This window comes from Perca fluviatilis, chromosome 23 (assembly GCF_010015445.1).
Source record: "Perca fluviatilis chromosome 23, GENO_Pfluv_1.0, whole genome shotgun sequence".
Taxonomy (NCBI): Eukaryota; Metazoa; Chordata; class Actinopteri; order Perciformes; family Percidae; genus Perca; species Perca fluviatilis.
The window spans coordinates 21,305,455-21,328,131 of NC_053134.1; the positions used below are offsets into that span (position 1 = coordinate 21,305,455).

The 22,677-nt window shown below is 41.9% G+C and overlaps 1 protein-coding gene across 1 annotated transcript; it reads left to right on the forward strand.

Moving 5' to 3' along the window:
* The first annotated feature begins 159 nt into the window (after positions 1–159).
* On the forward strand, positions 160–20,828 carry tm7sf3 (transmembrane 7 superfamily member 3). The gene is made up of 13 exons (XM_039792450.1): positions 160–403; positions 4,675–4,829; positions 8,877–9,027; positions 9,759–9,879; positions 11,779–11,950; positions 12,564–12,741; positions 13,402–13,449; positions 15,589–15,696; positions 16,228–16,308; positions 17,014–17,166; positions 17,377–17,477; positions 18,405–18,567; positions 19,803–20,828. Exons 1-13 carry the CDS (start codon positions 322–324, stop codon positions 20,054–20,056), a joined length of 1,767 nt encoding a protein of 588 aa, XP_039648384.1. The 5' UTR covers positions 160–321; the 3' UTR covers positions 20,057–20,828.
* The last annotated feature ends 1,849 nt before the right edge of the window (positions 20,829–22,677 follow it).

The window sequence follows — 22,677 nt, forward strand, 5'->3', positions numbered from 1 at the left end:
GTTATGAATGGACATCAACACACAGATATAAACGTAGTGAAGAGTAAAACGCTCTTAATTTCAATCAACCTTTTAAAAAAAAAAAAAAAACAGTTTGGAGTGGGATGGGGTGCTGTTATCGCGGGACCGAGGGCGTGATTCTCGCGGAAGTTTGGTTCAGCCGTCAGAGCGGCAGAGGGAGAAGGGCTGGCAGTACCGCTCTGCTAAAATCTCTCAGTTCGGTCAAGCATGTCGCTTTTCTGTTTGCAGGGACCTCTACTCTACCCAAATACAATGATTATACTGACCGGTAGATAGAAGCGTTTTGTTGAAGCCGAGGAAATGTCTCGTTGGATTTGGTGCCCGTTTCTGCTGCTGCTGCTGCTGCTTCCCCTGGGTTGTGAAGTCCAAGCTCAAGTAGAAAGTGAGTAAACGTTGCACGGCATCAACAGTTTGATAGCTGATGCACTTTCAGTTTTAGCAACGTTATTTATCAACCAACCAACCTTTATAAACCATTAAATATAGGGTTATATATTGGCTAACGTTGTAGAATGGGTATCGTTAAGTTAGGTTAAAGGCCGCTTTGTAATTCCTTGAGACTGTATGTATGTCGCTAAATCACTGGAGTCTTACTCGGCTGAACTTGTTATTGTTGGGTAGCTTTAGCTAACGTTAGCTAGCAGTTTAATGTCGTATTTATTTATTTTTTAGTTAACATATTCATATTGTGAATTTAATTCAGTCATATATGGGGTTACACATGTTTTAACAGGATATTTAAAATGTCAGTGTAAGATGTTGTCATCACAGAGTAATTCTAACTCGAAAATGGTGATAATATTCCTGTGAGATTAATATTGGGATGTTAATAGACTATCATAGTTTTTTTTTACTTCATATTACGTCTTACAGTAACGTTATAACAACAGTAGCATTACATGAGCTGTTTACAGATTTGTGATTTATCTGGCAAAGTTAAATAGAAAAAAAAACAAGAATATTTCAGCTAACACTGTCAAACCTTTGGGACCTTTGAATTCAAACAAATGGTGGCAGTGGTAAGAAAATGGAGTAGTGAAACCAAGTGGAGTCTGAGTATTTACTCTGACAGGTAAATAAACACTTTGTTAGGTATGAGAATACCAGCAGCAGCAAGCTGAGACGAAATAACAAGCAGACTTGAATGCTCTGCCATCTTTCTCATCGCTGTAGTTTGACAAGATGTGGAAAAAGTCACATATTACAGCTTTAGGACTTCAAGTGGTTAATGTCAGTATTAAGTTATTTAGAATTTGATCAAATATTCAGTGTTTTTCCCCCCTCCTAATTTTCATAATGTCAGGGTGGAGAAGCCTCTGAAATAGAATGTGTCTTCCCTCGTGGGACACTGAGCTCTCCACTGGAACTAAAGAAATACTTTCAGTGTTAGTAGCTCTTAAAGGAACCAAACGCACCAATTCAAGAGGGAAACTCTAACATGCATCACTGTCACTAACTTTGAATTAGACATAAATTTGTTAAAAAAAAATCAGTTTAAAGAATAAGTGAAACGTGCAAAGTTATAAGATCTGAATAGATCTAATTACATCAAACATCTAGATCGAATAGAGCTAGATTTTTCAGTGTGTTTTTCTGTAGTCCACATCATACAGTAGGTGGACATCGGTTGGTGGATATCTCTTATTTAATATTTTTTATCTATAGGACAGTATATAGATTTCTTTTTTTTACCAAAAATAAACTCATATATGTATTTATCCTGGATTAAGGTTTCTGCCAAACCCAAGCCAGAGGCTCACATTTCCCCTCCATGTCCAAGGCAGCACGTGTAAGCTGCAACAAATCTAGACAGCTTTAGTTTTCATACTTGACATTCCTCCTCTCTGTATGAGACATATCAGCAAACATACAAATACAACAAGGCCGTACATATGATAGCACTAACTATTATATTACGGAATTATACGTAGATTTGTTTATAAGTCTTCAGACAGATACCCTAATACAGTACAAGTGATGTGTGAATCGGCTAGAAGTCGGCGGTGAAAGAGATAACTGGTGAGGAAGGTGCCGTGTCACGGATTTGAGTCCTGTCTGCACGCTACCCTTCAACTCAACTCAAATTGCTAAAATGATAGCGTGGGAAAGTGTCTTCCAGACTTCTGTTAAAGTCGCTATGGTGACAGATGTTTTAGAATGACACTGTCAGTTTAATAGCAAATAATCGCAAAACCACTTGCCATGGGGTTTTAAAATTGAATTTATTGGTCAAACTGCATGCGCGTCACCGATCACATGAGTGGAGCGTTGCTGTTGCAGCGTGGTCATTTAAAGTGGTCAAGTGTCAGTGCTTTTCTGCACAGCTAATGGACAGTTAATGGTTACTTAAGAGTTAATACAGCCAGAGTTGGTTAATTATTACTGCTTTATTTGAATAGGGAAAAAAACAGCATTGACGCAGGCAAGTGATCAGAGGATGTTATGCTTTACTAAAACTGGCCAGTCCAAAGGTTTCAGATCAACAGTTAAAGATCATGTTTATATATCCCAAAGGACTGACAAATAAAAAAATCTAATTATTTTACTGAATGTCACACTTGTATTATATTTTTTTTGCATGCATATTTTAAGGTGTTTTGGGATTTCTAAGCCAACAAGAAACGTCTTAAACTAGAAAGGCACTCGGAGAGTGCAGACCTCTGCCAAAGCGTGACCATTCTCACATTGTTAATACAGGGTGAATTTTTTTTTCCAGCCGGGAACCCATTTTTCCGATTATTCCGACACCACACAAATGCAGCACAAACATCAATACAAAAAACAGTGTATCAGCCCTGTGATTCTGATCCGCTCTGACATTTAATGGGTTCTTTCTTGGCCCATGCTACACCCTTCCATCAACTCTCATGGAAATCAGTGCATGTTCCTTAAAGTGTTCATATTAAGCCTTTTGGCTTTTTCCCTTTCCTTTATTGTGTTATATGTTTTTTTGTGCACGTTTATAGGTTTACTAAGTGAAAAAGTCCAAAGTCCACCCCAAAGGGACTTACCATCTCCAACAGAAAACACTGTTCACAAACTGCTCCAAATAGCTCTATTGTAGTCCAGCCTTTACTTCCGTGACCAGCGTGCATCACTTTGTAACACACGTTATAATGCTCACCTAGCTGCTAGCGTGGCACGCCCTCATACTCTGCAACTGACTAGCTAGCAGTACTTACTGCTCATGTGCGACTCCCAGCAAAGCTGGAACAGAAGTGAGATGCCTCACTCTGTAGCTAAAACGGAGAGCTCAACACACAGGGTGAAAAGAGGAGCTGCAGCAATGTGCACTACAACAAATGGTGTTTTCTGAAAATTAAACCACATAAACCTATTCTGGTACAACCTCTAAATACAATTATGAACCTGAAAATGAGCATAATATGAGCACTTTAAAGGCCAGTCGCTTTACAATAGGTAAAATAGTAAAGGTAAAATAATTGTAGCCCACTGCAATCCTGAAATGAAAGAAGAAGTGCATTGTTAGATTTCTCCCAGGCTGTTATGGTGACAGCATACTTCACTATTTCGATACCTCCTCATTACTCAACACAGCGTACTTCTTCATTCAACCTTTTCTGTATGAAGAACCCTCCTGCTGACCTGGTTTTAGGTCACCCACTTGGCTGAGCACCAACTGTTAAAGCTGCTCTCTCAGATATGAGGGAATTTGCAGTTTACTGGCGTCCATCAAAGTCAAGTCGTCCTTCTTCTCCACCGTAACTTATACTGACCGAAACAGGAAAACAATCTTAATGTCTAGGGCTGGGTTAAAATAATTGATTCTCCAATTATAATTGATTTATAGATCTAGATAAAAAGATATTTTAATACCGTGGATGTATCTGTCATGTTAGTCCTGCTAAGTAAAAAGTACTGCAAACAAACTTTTTGGGGGGTCAATTCCTAATGTAAACATTAACCTGGTGCATTATAAAAAATATTTGCGGGTCGCTTCTTACTTGTACAATTTATGGCATATGTTCTCTGAGTATCTCTATTTTTTTTTTTTTAAGATATTTTTTTTGGGGAGCATTTAAGGCTTTTATTTTGATAGGACAGCTGAAGACATGAAAGGAAAGAGAGAGCGGGGGAATGACATGCAGCAAAGGGCCGCAGGTCGGAGTAAAACCCGCGGCCGCTGCGTCGAGAAGTAAACCTCTATACATGGGCGCGCGCTCTACCAGGTGAGCTGCCCGGGCACCTAGGATCTCATTTTATATCCATCCCAAATTGGTATTGTAACTGAAATTTCAATTAACGTAATTTATATTGAATTAATTTGAAATGTTTTAATGGAATCGGGACCTTGCAAATCAATTTGGGAAGTCATTGGTGATGCCCAGCCCTATTCATGTCTTTAACTACATCCATAGGCTGAGTAATGGTGTGACAGTGCTCTTGTAAACGTGGAAGGACTCATGAGAGATTGATTGTTGCCACAAAAATTTATGAACTTACTTGCTTGTAGTATTTGTGATTTAAAGAATTCCAACCATTATACAGAGCATACACAGTACCGTAATGCTCCCGGAGCCTCGGGGTATATGGGGACACTGTAGCAGAGCGGTTTATAGGCAGCACACCACTATTAATCTAAACCAATAAAATCATGTGTGATTAATCAGACTTTTCCCCTGTCTGTCCCAGACCGGGTGGTTTTCCTGCCGGGAGCGTTCCAGAACGTGAGCATCTCCCAGAATGAGACGGTGCAGGCCGTGGTGTCCCGGATCCCCCCGGAGGTCGCTTTCATCACTCTGCAGTTCCACACGCAGCACCGCAACGCCACGCTCTCCTACGCCCGGGTGAGAAAGTGCTGACGTGTACACTTTTCAGCTTGACAACTGACAGACATATCTCTCCCCACACTTATCTCGACAGGACACATATAGACTGAACTGCAAAGATTCATCGAGTCAACGATTAGTTGTCAACTATTTAATTGACCGCCAACTATTTTCAGGGTTTTCCCCCTCCCTTTGAAAGGCTTGGGCATGACTTTTCTCAGATCTAATGGTTGTAGTTGGTCCCCACTGGACTTCTTTAGCAAGTTTTGTCTTGAACCTTTATTCGCTTTAACGTTTTAGACACAGATATGGTAATAATAGCGGTCCAAAATGATGTGAAATTGCCTTTTTTATTGAAGAACTTAAACGTTTTCTTGAGGGAGGAGTCCTAAAAATAGGCAAGTGGCTGGTAGTTTTTGCTTCACTCACCAGCCCCCCCAAAAAATAAGGGTAATCTATTGAGTGGCTGGGTAAAATTTGAACATTCACTAGCCATTTGGCTGGTGGAGGAAAAAAAGTTCATTTTGAACCCTGACTGCAAGCTGTAGAGGCAGCAAAGTCAGTTAACGGGATGAAAGCTCAGTGATATTAAGAGTTGAAAGATGAAAAATCTTCTGTTAAATCAGCAAATCAAATGCCCAATGTTTGTTTTTCTCGAGTTGCTCTCCACATCCTTAATCGAGCGATCCCCGTTAGCGGTTACGCAATCTGTGACATTGAAGGTTTGCTTCGTAGCGTGTGAGCAGGCAGTTAGTTCTAGCTCTGATTAATGAATGGGGCTCTGTAAGCCTGGTCGTCTGACCCGCTGAGAGACGGGGCCAGTCAGCTGACGTGCAGTCCGCTGGTCATGAGCGGCCCTGAGGGAAAACCTTCTGGCCTCGCTCCCAGAAGTCTCGGGGGGGTGGATCGCTTCGCTGCTCCACGCTGCACCCAGCCACATTTAGTTTTAGCTTTATTTTTCCTTGGTGATGGAAAAAGAAAGAAAACAAATCCACGAGGTTCTCGGTGCCGGACATTTTCTCCCGTTGACGCAAATGAACGGCAACCAAAATGAGAAAAAGAATGTTATTTCAAACACAAACAGACCGGGTTAAATGTAAACATGCATACTACGCACTTCCTTTTATGTTGTTATCTATTTTTCACTCATTTCCTTTTTCCCTTTTATTTCTATCACTCACTCACTCACATTTGTTTTATCAGCCAGTGTGGTTATTGCTGTCCATTTCGTCTTCAGTTTTATCTATAACAGAGGAGAAATTATATTAAGTCATAAGCTGTTAATCCTTTATACACTCGCGATTATATAATGGTTTGAAGTTGCTCTACGTCCGTGGCGTATTAGATCAATTTGTTGAAAACCACATCAAATGGAGTATCTCTACCCACTCCAGCACTGTCTGACAGCAACAATAAGACGATTGTCGTACAATGGAGGGGGGGGCACACTATGGGGGCACAGTGCTAAGATGCCGACAGGCTTGTAACACGGCACTTATTCAGCATTTGCTCACAGAAAAACATGGGGCTAAATATATATATATATATATATACGGTTTGTTCCCTGAAAATGATATCTTGCCTATGGCTGCACCACATGAGGAAAAAATGCGCTATGCGATAACGTTGTTTAATCGTGATAATGATATTACTTGCCATAAATACAGATATTAAATTGTACTCAGTTCTGCATTTCTGCTGCTTTTCTGCTAAAATACAACAAATTGCTTGTTGGGTTAGGGGTTTTCAAAGGAAATCATTTCCAACATTCTTTTATTGAACAAATTGAACATTGAATTGAATAAAAAAGGCACCACTAAAAACATTTTGATTGATATTTCCTTTCAATTATCTCTGTCTCTGTGAGTGTCTTTGGCAATAGGTCACAGCCTGACACAAAATGAAAAAAAAACAACAATATATTGTGCAGCCCTAATCTTGCCCTCTGATGTCTGTAACAATATCACAATTCGGACTTTGATGCTGATCCTAAGTATAATTTCTTAACAGTCCAATGTAACAGTTGTTCCATGGTACACACCATTTAGCCACGATGTCCTGGTCAGATCTTAGCCACAAACACCCCTTCATCTCTCAAACCTTTCCTGTCTGTGTAATCTCTTGACAGAAGAAAACAAGCACCATGCTATGATACCATGCAAAGCAAGAAAACCCATCAGTGTGGGTAACCACAACCTTTGCACACGGATATATTTGGATATGTCAGGTCATATCACGTCAGTGAAGTGTTTCCATGGAAAAGCAAAATACAGATGAGTTGATCCCCCGACAGGTGCACTATTGTAACACTCAAGATAAAAATCCATACCGTCTATGGATAAAATGAAAGAACCATGGGATGTGTACTAGCACCAAAGTAAAAACCCACTCGGTCTTCATTAGGGTCCGTTGACCTAGCGGTGATAAACGTTATACATGATAAACAGGTTGAATTAGAGCTGCTAGGATTGTGGAAAAAAATCATAATCACGATTATTTTTGGTCAATATTGAAACCACAGTTATTTAACACGATTGCTCATTGTCTTTTGGAAAGACGTTGCATTTTTTTCCATTTGGTTAGCAGTAGTTGTAGTAAATTGAGGGGTCTGAGGGTTCAGGATGTGGTGGACTGTGACTCATTCTTCTGTCAAGAAGACACATTTGGTTGAATTGCTTAACATTATTTAAGAACGGTTTTATTTTTATTATTTTATTGACTTTGGTTGGTTTCTGACCAAATACATGCAAGAGCAGTGGTGTAGTCTAATGTATTGTAGTGGGTATACTGTCGTGTGTGTGTGTGTGTGTGTGTGTGTGTATATATATATATATATATATATATATATATATATATATATATATATATATATATATATATATATATATATAGGCCAGAATCTGCCTTTGGGGGAGGGGGGGGGCATATCATAGTGTGGGGGTCTAGGTGTCCCCCCAGGAAAGATTTGACAATTCAAAATATAATGGAAAGTATGTTTTTGTGGGTATATATAAATACTGGAGCATTCTTAGTGTGTATACCTGTGTATCACGTAGACTACACCACTGGGCAAGAGCCTCAGCTGTACTTTGAGTGATAAAATAATTATTATATTTGATATGGCACCTTTTACAGACAGAGTCACAAAGTGCTTCACACAATAAACATTTGGATGCCAATTAGCAGATGTTAGCATGCTAACATGCTCAACAAAGATGGTGAACATGCCTGATAAACGTCTGCATGTTAGCATTTAGCTCAAAGCATCCCATGTGCACCTAAACACAGCGTCTTCCATCTGTTTAAAGTCATTCGCTGCTCCCTCACTGCGAGGGACACCCAATCACTCAACGAAATCCCGACTGTTTGCTGTCCCGGCCCCTAAAATGGTGGAACGAGCTCCCCATAGACATCAGGACGGATGAAAGTCCAAAGCTCTGCCGCCGCAGGCTAAAAAACACATCTCTTCCGACGGCCCTTGGATGAAAAAAAAGAAGAAAAAAAGAATTGCAATTACAGTTGCACTTACTAGGGCTGCAATACATAGTTTTTTTAAATTGTCATCGCGATATCAACTGGCGAAAGGCTGCAACATATCGCAAAAGACACTTTTGAGATTTATACAGTATATCAGTAGAAAACTGCACTTTAAAATGTAACTGTCACTTTTATGTTTAATTCAATCTTCAATTTGTTCAATAAAAAGAATTTGTTTTAAATTCAACAAGCAATTCGTTGTATTTTAGCAGAATATTGAAAGCAGCAGAACTGAGTACACATTAATATCTGTTTATTTATCGCAAGTAATATTGCTATCGCAATATTCAACACTGTTATCGCATCTTTTCCTCACATCGTGCAGCCCTAGCACTTACTTACATGTGACTCTTTTCAGTTTGGCTTATTTGAAGTTAATGTCCTTGCACTTGATTCTTGCTACATTTAATTGGAAGTTGACTTGGATAAAAGCGTCAGCTAAATGACATGTGATGTCATGATTGTAATCGTACTGTTTCTTTCCTTTTGTGTATTCCGCTGACAAGCTGCTGTTTGTGTTTGGTGCAGATGCCAGGCCTGGGTCTCTCCCTGACTGCAGTGGACTCGGGGCTCCTGTCGGCTCTGCAGCCAGGCCAAGCGTCCCTCTCCCTGTTTCTGTCTTCTCCTGACGGGGGCACCGTGGCAGGCACCGGGGTCATCCTCCAGTACTCCAGCACCGGTACTTCTTCTTCTTCTTTTTTTTCTTCGTAAACACTCCTCTGGGCGATCACGTTCTGGTCTTCTTTTCTGATTCGTGCCACTCAATTTTGAGTCTTGCATAAGGAGTCGAAACAAGGAAGTCGCAGCTAGAGTTCAAGGAAACTGTTTTTGCACAGTAACTCTCACCACAGGCTAGAAAAAAGAAAAGAAATGTTCTCAGTTTATTGTGAATTTTGATTTTGACTTGAGGAAGTTTGTGCAGACCATGAGCGAGCACCAGCATTGATTGTGCGTGACGCTCATGTGCCTTTCTGGTGTGTTGAAACATTCAAGTCAATTTATTGAACATGTTGGAAAAAAAATACAAAGTCAAACTCATAAGCAATAATAAAAGCAAAAAACAAACAACAAACAAGATCATCAGCAACATACAGTATAAGCAACAAATAAGCAACTCAAATAATATTGTTCAAAAGGGGTAGGGTTGAGAACTTTTCTAGTCTTAATTTCATTATCCCTAATAGAAATTCAGTTTGCATCCATCAGTGTGTGCATGTTTAACTCAGTAGGCTTGAACAAAAAAAAAACCACACAAGAAATCACTGATCCGGCTCATGGCCATTCAATATTTAGTTTCTGGAAGGAGTTCTCCTGACATGGCAGGGGGCCACTAAAGCCCTCAAGGGAGTGGTGTTTGTCTAAACGTGCCCGATGAAGCAGCTATAGTTGAATTTGTTTTCCCTTTTTTAGATCCGGTCCCTGGAGCTTGCAACATGGAGTTCAACCTGGACATCGACCCAAACGTCTACATCCACTACAACCTCTACGAGACCACGATCCGCTTTGCACCGGCGAACCTAGGATACGAGAGGTAACGCGCTCGACTGATTGGCATCGCCTGCTCGACTTCCTGTTCAGCCTGTTTAACCGCAGGCAGAAGCAACTCGCTGCTCAAATCACATCTGCCAGGACCTGCAGTCAAACCGACGCATATATGTCTTGTGCTCTCTGCAACACACACACACACACACACACACACACACACCCCCACCCACCCTCCACTGTGGCTTACACATAGTACTCGCTTCAATTCTCAAGAATGTCTGTTAACGTGCCACAAAGCCGTCTTGGTGCAGACAAACAGAGGTCTCCTTCACTTGTTGAGTCGTTTCCTGTTGTGTCATTACCTGCCAGGGCTGTAGCAGCACAGACTCCACTGTTTTTAAAACTCGAGGCAGGTTTTGTTTCTCTGAGTGTGTTCATGCTTTTGAGGAAGAGAATCGTTCTGCTTTCAGCTCTTTATCACTATTGGCTGTCGTGGTTTGGGGAGGAATCTCTCGAAGGGCTGTGTCATCGTGGGACGATTTGGGAAATAGCAAACCGCGTGCCTAAAAATGTGGCAAATTTAGTTTTCAGCCCATTGACCAACATTGGTTTGGACAAACACTTAGTGGCTTTGTTTGACCGTCTTATGATGCCATTCAGTTCACTTCAGTTAAAAGTCGACTTGTTTAACGTGTGTGACTGGTGTCATTTGTTATTATGTTATTTTATCTATGACCACACCTGCCACACTTTCTAATATCCGCAGCATGCTCAAAAAGCTTTTTGAGAATGCATTTAGTTTTTGAGTGTATATATCAGTTGCTAACACATTCCAAACCTGCTTAGGATTAGTTTGTAGTCTAGAATGGGGACACAGCCAAGTCTACTATGCAGATAAGTGCGGTGTGAAGGCACAGTCTGCGATTCAAAAGTCAGGATTGAGTTTGCCGCCATTTTGTACGGTGACACAGACGTATACCAGGGTCCTGTCTCAGTTCAGCTTCTACCCCCTGCAGCAGACGTGTGTATGAAATCAGTGTACTCAATACACCCCTGCAGTCACAGCGAACTCTGTGGCTATCAGCATTCACACTTTGATTCACAATTGCAGTTCACAAAGTGTGCCTATAAACCACAGGATTACAAAGAATGATGTACACACGTACAAACTTGTTTCAGTTTTAGTGTCCTCACTCACTCGCTCACTCACTCTTTCTCTCTCGCTCTGCCTCTGTTCAGTGTGTCGGTAAGGGCTGCTCGATTATGGAAAAAAATCATAACCACGATTATTTTTGATCAATGCTGGATTCGCGATTATTTAACACAATTACATGTTGACTTTTGGAAAGATGTTGCAGTTATTAAAGTTAAAAAACCCTGATAGAGTTAAACAAACCAAATATGAACACCTTGGACTGGGAAATTTCCCTTAATACTTTTCCCCTTGAACTTTTTGAATTCCCCTTCAGAACACAAAATATGAGTTTAATGCAAAATGTAATGTGAGAAATAATACTTTTTCTCGATTATATTGTATTTTGTGATCGTTAGGAGCCAGATTCGAATTCGGGATTCAAATGTGATGAATTTCACAGCCCTAGTGTCGGTTAAATTGCATTTAAACATAAATATGTCCATGCATTATAGAGCCAGGACTATTGTTGTTATTTTTTGTCACAAAGTTGAAGTGCACATGAGCAGTGCACTATTAATGTGTACTCAGTTCTGCTGCTTTCAGTATTCTGCTAAAATACAACGAATTTAAAACAAATGAAAGGAAATCCTTTCCAACATTCTCAATCACATTCTCAATTTCAAACTCATTGTCAATCACAGTAGAGGAGAGCCTCAGACAAAAAGCTACATAACAAGTTATGATTATAACCGAAGCCAACTTCACAGATAGGCAGTCTGATGTTTCCTGTCTGTCCTTGCTCTCCATCAGGGGAGAAACTCCGCTGGCCTGCGACAAATCGACAGAAAGCACCACGCGCTGGCGGCTGCAGTATGACATCTACCAGTATTTCCTGCCGGAGAACGACCTATCAGAGCGCAGCCTGTTCAATGGCATTCACGCTGTGGCTGACGTCCAGGGCATGATGGAGAACGGCAAACGGGTAGGGCAGCGAGAACATGATTATTTACCTTTTTTCTTTTTTAAAGTGCTTAAGTTTCATATTTTAGCTGCTATATATGAAGCTTTAAAGGTCCCATATTATTAAAAAGTGAGATTTTCATGGATTTTTTTATTGTAAAGCAGGCCAAGGTGCTATATAAATACTGTAAATACAGTATCAAAACACTGAACTGCACACAGCCTTTAAACGAGCCATCAGGACTTCCGTACTGTTGTGATGTCACAACTATACTATATATATGTAGAAAGTGCCGCAACATTGCTGTTAAAGTCATTCCCCGGCTGCAATGACCCAGAAAAGCTGACCAATCAGAGCAGACAGGTGCTAAAACGGAGCGTTTCAGACAGAGGGTGAACTCCGGTATATACAGACAGACAGTATGAGAAAAATAATGGAATGTAAATAAAAAAAATTTAACATTAAAGCATGTAAACATGTTCTAGTAGAAAGCCAAAATACAAGTATGAACCACAAAATGAGCATGATATGGGACCTTTAATAAGAACATGATTAACAATAGCTATTGACAAATGTCAGAAGTACAACAGCTGAGGCGCTGCTTGTCTTCATCCCCCCCCCCGTCTCGCTGCAGGTCTTGACGGTGTTATCATCAGATATGAGCATGGCCGTGTTCAACTCCATCCCCGGTCAGGGCGTCATCTTCTCAGTGGTGGTCAGAGACCCGCTGCTGAACACCTCGGCCTCCTACGTCCCCGCCCACACCTACGCCTGCAGCTTCACCTCCACCCTGGACGGCTGTCAAACACTCGGTGAGCTCCGGCGTGGTTCATACACTGAATGTGTCGCTCTCCGGTAGGGCTGCACGATATGAGGAAAACGTGCGATAACGTTGTTGAATATCACGATAACGATATTACTTGCAATAAACCGATAATAAAGTGTACTCAGTTCTGCTGCTTTCTCCCCCTCCCTTCCGTGCTTCCTGAAACAGTCATGAATGTACATTGTGGAAGTAGCCTACGTGCTAACGCTGCTGCAGTGATGGCTCAACCAGCTCCTTCTTGTCAGTTATTGGCTGGAACTGTGTTTGTTATGTTTGGTGGTGCAGGTTGGCGCAGTTTGTTTTTGTTGCCGTTTGCGGAGCCTGGGCTGTCTACAGAGACCTCATTTTTTGGGGGGGGGTTTTTACAGTGTGTTCAGGGGACAGGCAGCTAGCGGATAGTAAGGAGAGGTTTGCTGTATGTGACAAAAAAATGTCATAGCCTAAAAAAACGCGTGACATCGCTTAGAGCATCTTTTTAAGAAAAGCCCCAAATCCCCCCAAAATGGTGGAGTTAAGGTAGGATGTCAGCAGCAAGAGGGTTCCAGGTGAAATGCAAAACGTCTTACTCCCTCAGAAGTAGCAGGAGGCTTAGGCACAGGCAAGGAACACATTTAATGATTTAATATTGTTATTATTTCATTTTCAGGAAAGATATCTACCAAGTTTTTCTTCACGGGGGGGGGGGGGGGGGGGGGTGTTTTTTTTTTTTTGGGGGGGGTTTTTTTTTTTTTTTTGTGGGTAGTTTGACATTGCTTTATGTGACTTCAGTATTGTGTCATCATATTGTATATTACAGTTTTCTTAAAATTCCATTGCAGAGCATTCATATTCCAGGGGACATCTTAGTGAGTTCAGTAAACAGAGACCGAGGTCCCCTCATTATACTAAACCAGAGTTAATTAATAATTCATTCAAATCTTGGTGATTTTAGCCGTACTTAATTTGTGGTGTAGTAAAACATGGAGGCGGTTGTGGACTCTATAAATGAAGGTTCCAGCCAGTTCATTAAGCCTGTGTATGTGAGTCATTAGGAAGTCATTTGAAGTCCAAGAATCAAGCACTTTATCTTAAAGTCTGAGAAAACCGAGTTTCTCTACAACAGGACTGTTTCTACTCCAAACTGAAAGAGTTTGTCTCTCCTTGTCTCGCATAGCCAGACCTATCTCCACAGCGAAACGCTCCGGCTTGTTTGTATTCCTCTAAACCAATCACAACTGTTCCTGCGCGGCGCCAAGCCCCCATAGCGGAGTTAGCGAGGTGGGAGGGCCGGGCGTCATGCTTTATCCAACCAATGTACATCTATTGAGCCAGATTATGTTTCTCCTGAACTAATTACTATAGTCAGGTATTATTGCAGTTGCTGTGCATCTCTGTCTGAGGTTTCTGCCTGTTGAAAGGACGTTTGTCCTCGCCGCTGTCGCACCAAATGCTTGCTCTGTGGGGGGAATTGTTGGCTCTTGGTAAATTAGAGTGTGGTCTAGACCTACGCTATCCTTAAAGTGTCCTGAGATCAGTGTTGTAGTCGAGACCACCTAAACCGAGACCAAGTCATCACCAAGACCAGAGTGTATCGAGACCGAGACTTTGAGGGGTTGAGAACGAGACAAGACCGAGACTTTGAGGGGTTGAGACCGAGACAAATCCGAGACTTTGAGGGGTTGAGACCAAGACAAGACCAAGACTTTGAGGGGCTGAGACCGAGACTTTGAGGGGCTGAGACCGAGACTTTGAGGGGCTGAGACCGAGACTTTGAGGGGCTGAGACCGAGACTTTGAGGGGCTGAGACCGAGACTTTGAGGGGTTGAGACCGAGACAAGACAGAGATTTTGAGGGGTTGAGACCGAGACAAGTCCGAGACTTTAAGGGGTTGAGACTGAGTTTAGAACATTTTACATCCAGTCACAGTAATGATGTTAACACATAAATCAGACAATGCACAGGCAAAGTAGTGATATCCCTGCAGCTGTGGTCTTGACCAGTCCTCTTCATACAAATTGAATTTGGCTTTTTCCAGCCACAGTTCACTTCAGGGCCAATAGAATCTATCTGTGGTTAGTCGGTCATCATGTTTGCGAGTCTTAAACTTCCTCATAGGGACGTAGAAAACCACTCAAACGGAAGCTGAGCTCTGGTGTGGTGCTGACACAGTACAGTAAAGAGGTGGGGGTACTTTTACTTAATCACATGAAGTCTTTTTATTTGCAAGTACTGGGTGCGGTGGTGCCGGCATGCCTCTCATGTGCTCTCCCACGCATGTGATGCAGCAATGTATTTGTTCCAAACTGAACCCGTGTTTGGGATCGGCCCCTGCTGCTGCCAGTAGCTCTCATAGATCTATAAGAGACAGAGTTAGAGGGTGGGATGCAGTGTGTTTTTCCAGCAGCTGGATTCTCAGGAGCATTAGTGATATTTGTGGAGAGAGATCAGAGACATGTGTGTCCCAGGCCCCCAGAAGGTGCTTTGAAGGAAATTATACATAGGGGGCCAAACAGACAAAACAAACTCCCGGCCCGTCATGTGACGCCATGGGGCCCATAAAGACTTTTTTTTTTTTTTCCATAGACTTACATGGCAAAAGATATTTCTGTAAATCGGATACTTTTTTTTTTGGACTGTCACCACCGCAAAATGACTGTAGTTTCACTAATTTGATTCATTCGGTCCGATTTAAGATGTAGAAAGTCTAGAAGAGCCGCAGGATTTAATCATTGAATCCCCATTCAAGTTAGCGGAGTGCTAGTCTTGCATTGCCAGACCTGTCTCCACAGCGCTGAGGAGTACATTCTGGGAAAGGAGAAAAAAACGCTCTTGTTTGCATTTCTTTAATTTTCAGCCCTAGTGGCGAGCCTCCGGGTCATGTTTGACTCCCATGATGGCTCCATGCGCCACAAAGCAACTCTCATAGGAATGAACGGGGCTCAGCCTCCAACGCTGTATCCAGGTCACATATAGTTAAGGTAGCTTTATTCAAAGCATTATGTACACTGCCCACTGAATGTAGCGTATAATGATGGCGTGAGACTGCTTCTATAACAACCAAGATGGTGTAGTGCTAGTCAAATGTTTGTTAGTGTTGGTGTGCCTATACCTGCTCTGCCTTAATAAGAAACCTTATTTATCAATACATGTGTAGTAGAATGTCTGTCTTAGAAAACAGAATTATACAAGCTTTAGCCCACATAGATTTTTAGCTCTGTCAGGTACGCATCTAGACTGTGGAGACATTGGTGCTCCGGTTTGCATGTTACAGGTGAAGGTTGTTGACCTTTTTATTAATTTATATGAATTGTACTGTATATTTATTGCTATATGTTTGTAAATATTGTCATTTTGAATGTACTATGGACCTTCCATTTGTGTCCTGAATAAAGTTATCATTATTAGTATTATTATAGGTCTTCCCTAGGTGTATGTATGAACTACTGTGATGTGTAAAGTCTCTCTCTCTCTTGTTTCTTCTCTGTTCCTGCAGAGTTGTTCTGCATGGGATTTAGCTTTGCGACGTTTTTCTTCTTTGTGCTGATCACAAGGACCACAGGACTGGACTATGACAGTGAGTTCTTTTTCTCCACTTTGATCATTTGCACTCCACTATGTAGCAGAGCCCGACCGATATATCGGCGGGCCGATATTAGGCATTTTCCAAACTATCGGTATCGGCATTTATAGTGGCTGATAAATGATTATTTAAAAAATAAAAATAACGAACGAAACCCCCTTCAACCATGTTCTGAGTGTTGGCGTTGCATAGTGTGTCCATCAGAGGGCGCTCTACAACGTCCCTGTTGGCAGCACTCGTGTTTAACCCTTTAAGTTTCATATCTTAAGTTTGTATTTTTATACATTTTATTTATCAGAACTTTAATATATTTTGATGTTCCTCTGTTCTCTGTTGAGTTTATTTTATTTTTTAAACTCACTAATACCTACAAATAACTAATGTTAGAGAAATCTGTTTATGTTTTGTTACACGTTTCTGGATTTAAAAAAAATCGATATATATCGGCCGATATATCGGAATATTGGATTTTTAAATTACCAAATATTTGTATCGATATCGGCCTTAAAAATCCTTTATCGGTCAGGCTCTACTATGTAGGAATGAGAACATCCCACAGTAAGAGCCGTGTGTGTGTGTGTGTGTGTGTGTGTGTGTGTGTGTGTGTGTGTGTGTGTGTGTGTGTGTGTGTGTGTGTGTGTGTGTGTGTGTGTGTGTGTGTCTGTGTCTGTGTCTGTGTGTCTGTGTGTCTGTGCGTAGTCTGTCTGACCCTGTCGGCAGTGATCGGCGTGGTGGGCGGCGTCCTCCTGGTGATGAGCTGGTGGCGCTTCGGTTCGGTCATGGCCTGCATCGTCGTGGTTGGACTGATGCTTGGCTTCCTCATCGCCTCCACCGTCCTCTTCACTCCTCTTGGTAGGACAAAAAAACAATGCTGTCTGGTCCCCAAACATTTATCCTCTGTCCTCCTTGGCTACTAGCAACTGCGCAATCACTGAAGGCTTGTATCGTTCATGAACCGGTATCGGATGTCCCAGTATTGGTATCGGTACCGGTATCGGACATTTTTGAACGATTTACCAACCAGAGTGTGTTCCATGTGTGTTTGTGTGTGTCTTTGTTCAGGTGACCTGGATTTGTTCAGGCGTTCAGACGCGGTTTTCTGGGTGACGTTCTGCTGCATAATGCTCATTGTTCCGCTCTTCTTCGTGCGCTGGCCCAGAGAGGTAAACCCACGGCAGCACATGTAGGATTTAAGATTGTTACTCTGGCGACATCTAGCGGTGGTGTTTGGAATTACTTGTTGGAGTCGGAACAAAACAAAAGACACAAGTACAATAACATGAAACTGAAACAGTATTTTCACTAAAGAAATAACATGAGATGAGTGAAACCCAGTCACAACATGGTCAGATACACACTACATGAAGTATTCCTTGGAAAAAAAAGCTCAAATTCCCGTCATTATTTGTTTGTTTTGTATATAACCGCTCGCTTACTTGTCCTCAGGGTTCCTTTGAATATTTTTCATCAGTAATCGATGCAATTCATTGTGAAAAATAGAGTTGCAGACATGAGTCGGAAGGAGGGTGGCAGTAGCTCAGTCAGTAGGGTTGGGAACCGGAGGGTCGCTGGTTCAAGTCCCCATACGGACCAAAGTATGGTGGTGGACTGGTAGCTGGAGAGGCACCAAGGCACCGAACCCCCTACTTGCTCGGGGCGCCTTTCCACGGGCAGCCCCTTCACTCTGATGTCTCTCCATTAGTACATGTATAGATACTGAGGTACTGAGCATGGGTGTGTATTTCAGGCCTGTGTGTAATAACAACAGAGTGAAAACATTGTAATTTCCCCTGGAGGGATTAATAAAGTATACATTATTATTATTATTATTATTATTATTATTACATTAAACTCAAAATCATTTTTTTTAAGATCTCATTTTGCCGCCAAAAAGCCAAATTTCCAGTTTTTTTAGCAGAGATCCTTCACAGCAAACTAAATATCTAGTTCTAAATATAAAATAGTAAGAATAAAGTGTGTAGAAGTGTGTCTCGTTTAACTTAAACTGTAATGTAATGTTGGCGATCAATAAAGTGTCGTCTTCTTCTTCTTGACTTAGTGTGATGTTTTTTTTGTTTCTTTGTCGCCAGGGCAACATCGTGACGTGCGGCATCGTCGGGGCGTACGCCGTCATCCTGGCCGTCAACGCCTACGTTTACACCAGCCTGTCCTACATCACGCTCAACATCCTCAAGCGCTTCCTCAACAACAACTTCAGCGCCGCGTTCACTGACGTGCCCTTCCAAGCCATCGGTGAGTCCCCGACTCGAGTCCCACTGAATCGTGCCGTTTTTTCTGAATGGTGCGCCCCTAATTTCAGTCGCTAGTGGGGTGTTTTCATTCTGAGGGTATTTGTACTATGGCTATTAATCATCTCATCTTGATCCAGGGCTGAACGACGAGTCCTTTTCAAATCAAAGTCGCCATTCGAAAGAATGCGATTAACTAATCGCGAGGACCGCCATTGATCGGATGTGCAATATTTATTTAAATGTGTGTTGTAACATTGGAGTTAACATTTGTTATTCCTCTCTTTTATTATTATATTTACTGTGTTTTCATAAGATAAATGCTGGAATAATGTTACATATCAGAGTGTTTACAGAAATGTCCTATAGTCAGTGGATTTTTTTACATTTGTTTTTTATTCCGTTATTTGACGCGATGGTAGAAGGTGCGATATTTGCATTTTGCATTTTTGTATTTATTATAAGGATCCCCGTTAGCCGACGCCCAGACGACCAGCTAGTCTTCCTGGGGTCCAAAACAACAATATTAAAACATTAAAAACATGATATACACAGAAAAAAAAGAAAAGAAATACAACAATATGTGCTTACAGAACTAAATAACAAAGAAGACTCCAAAAAAATTCAAAATTAAAATTAAATAAAAACAATAACAAACCAAGGAAATAGAGAAATATCTTGAAAACAAAGTTATATATTACAGTATATTACATGGCTAACATTAAGGCAGCTCACATAGACAAAGAAGAAAATCTAATATTTTTAACCACACAATAAGATAAAATATATATATATATATATATATATATATATATATAAAAATATGTGTAGATGCTGCTGTTGAACTGAGGCATATCAGACATTTCAGTTTACAAGAAAGTACTGATATTTTTTATTGGAATTGTTTATTATTATTATAACTTTAGCTTTTGTTTGACTGTTCGATGTTCCATGCTTATTAAAAGAAAGACACTTATTGCTGGCAATTCATATCCATGTTCTCATCCTTGCATAAGAACATAGAATCAGTAGTAGTCAGTAGTAGTAGTAGTATCAGTAGTAGTTCCAGTGTCTCATGTTATAATGCTCCATGACATGTTTTATCTCTTACATAGTGAATACTGAACTTTAGCTAAACATTTGAAAAACAAAATCCTAATCGCAATATCTGGCAGAAAAATTGCAATATTTCAGCCCCATCTTAATTCTTATCTTTTTCGTCTCTTCCCTCTCCCCCAGACTACGTCCTGATCACGGTGTGGGTGGTGCTGGGCGTGTGCGGCATCGTGCTGCAGCTGTACCGCGAGCGCTCCCGCCCGTTCTTCCCGCCCAGCCCGTACCTCATGTGGCTGCAGGAACGCGAGCGCCGCAAGACCAACGTGCTGGACCCGAGCCACCACTTCCCGCCGCTGGCCAACCGCCTCCTGGCCCGTGCGCGCCAGCTCACCAAGAGGATGGAGCCGGCCGGAGAACACACGCCTCTGCTCCTGTGAAGCGCCCACGCACGCCATCGCCGTCTAAAAGGCCCATTCAGGGTTCAAAGTTAGCGCCATCTACCGGCCAAATGCTGGGGCTGGTACATCTGCTTCACAAACAATGGCAGCCTGTTGAGTGGCTGGTCAAATCTAAACATTCACTCGCCCATTTGGCTGGTAGACGAAAAAACTTTATTTTTGAACCCCTGGTACACAGGCCTGAACACACGGAGGGAAAGATCCCTGCGGTCCCGGGGAGACCTCTTAGTGATCTGGAGGAAAAACTGTCCCTCGTGACAGTCGTGACTCAGCACCAAGCGGGATCTAAAGCACTGACACTCTTTACAAAATGTATACAAAGACTGTGACCTTTTCTTTCCCCCTGAACGCCACTTTTATTTAACTCTTAAATGACATTTTAACAAACCACTGAAACTGTTCAAGAAGAACTGAAGAATTCTCTTTGGAATGTCTCAAATGTAGCCGCTGATGCGTTTTATGGCGTCCGCTGCTTCTTGCACTAAAGGCCCAAACTACTAACGGTTAACAAAAGCTGCGCGGCATTTCACCGGTGCCGTCAAAGCAACAAGGCATCTGACGTCGGCTTTTTGTCGTCGCTCAGCTGGCTTCTAAAACTACGGGCGTCCGCTCGGAACGGGACGTTTGTTGTCATTTGGCTTTCAAAGGTGCTCTTAAGCGATGTGACGCGTTTTTTTTTTTTTAGGCTACGACATTTTTGTTGTTGTCACATACAGCAAACATCTCCTCGCTATCCGCTAGCTGCCTGTCCCTAGCCTAGAAATCTAGACGTACCCTAGCGGCAGCAAATGTAATTTGCAGCCGGGGGGGGGGGGGGTCTAGACAGCGGTCTTCTGGAGGACTTGGAGTTCAGCTTTTCTTTGAGAAAAGAACAAAGAACGGCACTGAAGTCATTCTTAAAAAAGGAAGATGTGTTCGGAGTTTTGCCGACCGGATACGGCAAAATTTCTTCTACCAACTAGCGTTGCTCTGCCTGGTTGTAGCGCTATCCTATTGCGTGCAGAGGGAATTTGAAAGACAACCGTTTATCCCGCCCCCTCGGATTGAGCCCTGCCAATGGGGAGTTCCCAGACCCAACATCCTGTCCCCTGAACACATGGGAGGGGGACGGGATGATGATGAGGAGGAGGGAGTGGCGAGCTAGCCTCCGTTTTGTTTGACAGTACTTTCGAACGTCAACAAGAAGTGACGTCACCCGACATCGCTGAGAGCACCTTTTTAAAGCACGCTGTCAGTACCCGATCCGTTCCACCTGCACAATCCGTTCTAGCGGTCCGCCGAATTAGCTATTAGCTAACTAACGTTAGCTGGAGGCTAGCGTGTGAACATCTTGCGCATGCGCAGAACGGATCGTGCAGGTGGAAGCGGTGCCGTTATTCACAGGTGGTGGTGGAATGAACGCAGCATTATCATCTGCGCCTACGTCATGGCATACGTGTCATCTTGCACATGCGCAGAACGGATTGTGCAGGTGGAACGGATCGGGTACTGACACACGCCCTCTCAGGCCAGACTTTAATTAAGAATAGTGTGGACCCTAAAAGTTGAAATTGAACTGATAATGTTCCACGTTGATGATTTGATGACTACGTTCTAAATGTGCCATTCCGCCCCCGGGAAGTCGTGCCGCGGGTCAGTAAACGGAGGATGAATGTCGCAAACGAGCAACAAAAACCAAAACTGACGGCGGCGAACCGACATAAAGACCTCGCACAGCGTTCCTGTTTTAGCCTGTAATGACGGTTTGGTTCTCTGCATTCAGTGGGTCGCAACAGGTTGGTTTTAACCTCTCGCTCACTTGTCTGGCTTTTGATTTGACTGAACTTCGCAATCCGCGGTCCTTCTTTTTGTTTTTTTGTCGTTTGCACACTGGATTTTAATGTATTTAAGATATCCGGCGCCGCACATTATTCATCTGTTGATGTTTTTAAACTGCCGCCTGTGTGCCATGACTTTTCTCTCAGGGTTTTCACGCTCCGGTTTATTTTTTTATTTTTTTTAAGACCACAACGCACTGAGACAAGTGACGGAACCCGCCGACTTTGGTCTGTAAGCCTGGGAAATGCCTTGTCAGGATTTTATTAAGTTACTCTCTCTCCGTATGACTTTTTTTTTTTAAATAAAAATCCAAAACAGCAGACATGTTTATGAGAAATGAGGTCAATGGTAATAATTTCTAATTTAACATTTTTTTGATATTTAATAAATAAAAAAATAAAAAAGAAGCTTTCTGATCTTTCCTGGTTATGCTAAAATGTGAATAGTCAAATATATATAGACCGTCGTCATGGAGCTCTCTGCTGTGCTGACATGAAGAAATCCATTTCAAACTTCTATCCTCCACTTTTTTTTTTTTTTTTTTTTTTACTTTAGTTTATACTTTATTACTTTTTTTTTTACTTTACTTTATACTTTAATAGTCCCATCACTGGGAAATTTGTCTTGGACACCGTGCGTAGTCTAGTCCTGCAAAGCAACATGATCGAAGTACATAAAACACATGATCGAAATACATAAAACACAATAATAGATCATTCACACAATACAGCATCCATTTTTTTCCCCCCCTTCCTATCCAGGGAACAAAAATAGCACCATCC

What these genes read in the sequence shown, in the direction of transcription:
- tm7sf3 (XM_039792450.1), top strand. Translation starts at nt 322, where the DNA reads ATGTCTCGTTGGATTTGGTGCCCGTTTCTGCTGCTGCTGCTGCTGCTT. An exon ending in TGATGGAGAACGGCAAACGG is followed by an intron (nt 11,951 to 12,563) that starts GTAGGGCAGCGA and finishes GTCTCGCTGCAG; the next exon opens with GTCTTGACGGTGTTATCATC. An exon ending in GGACGGCTGTCAAACACTCG is followed by an intron (nt 12,742 to 13,401) that starts GTGAGCTCCGGC and finishes TTTCATTTTCAG; the next exon opens with GAAAGATATCTACCAAGTTT.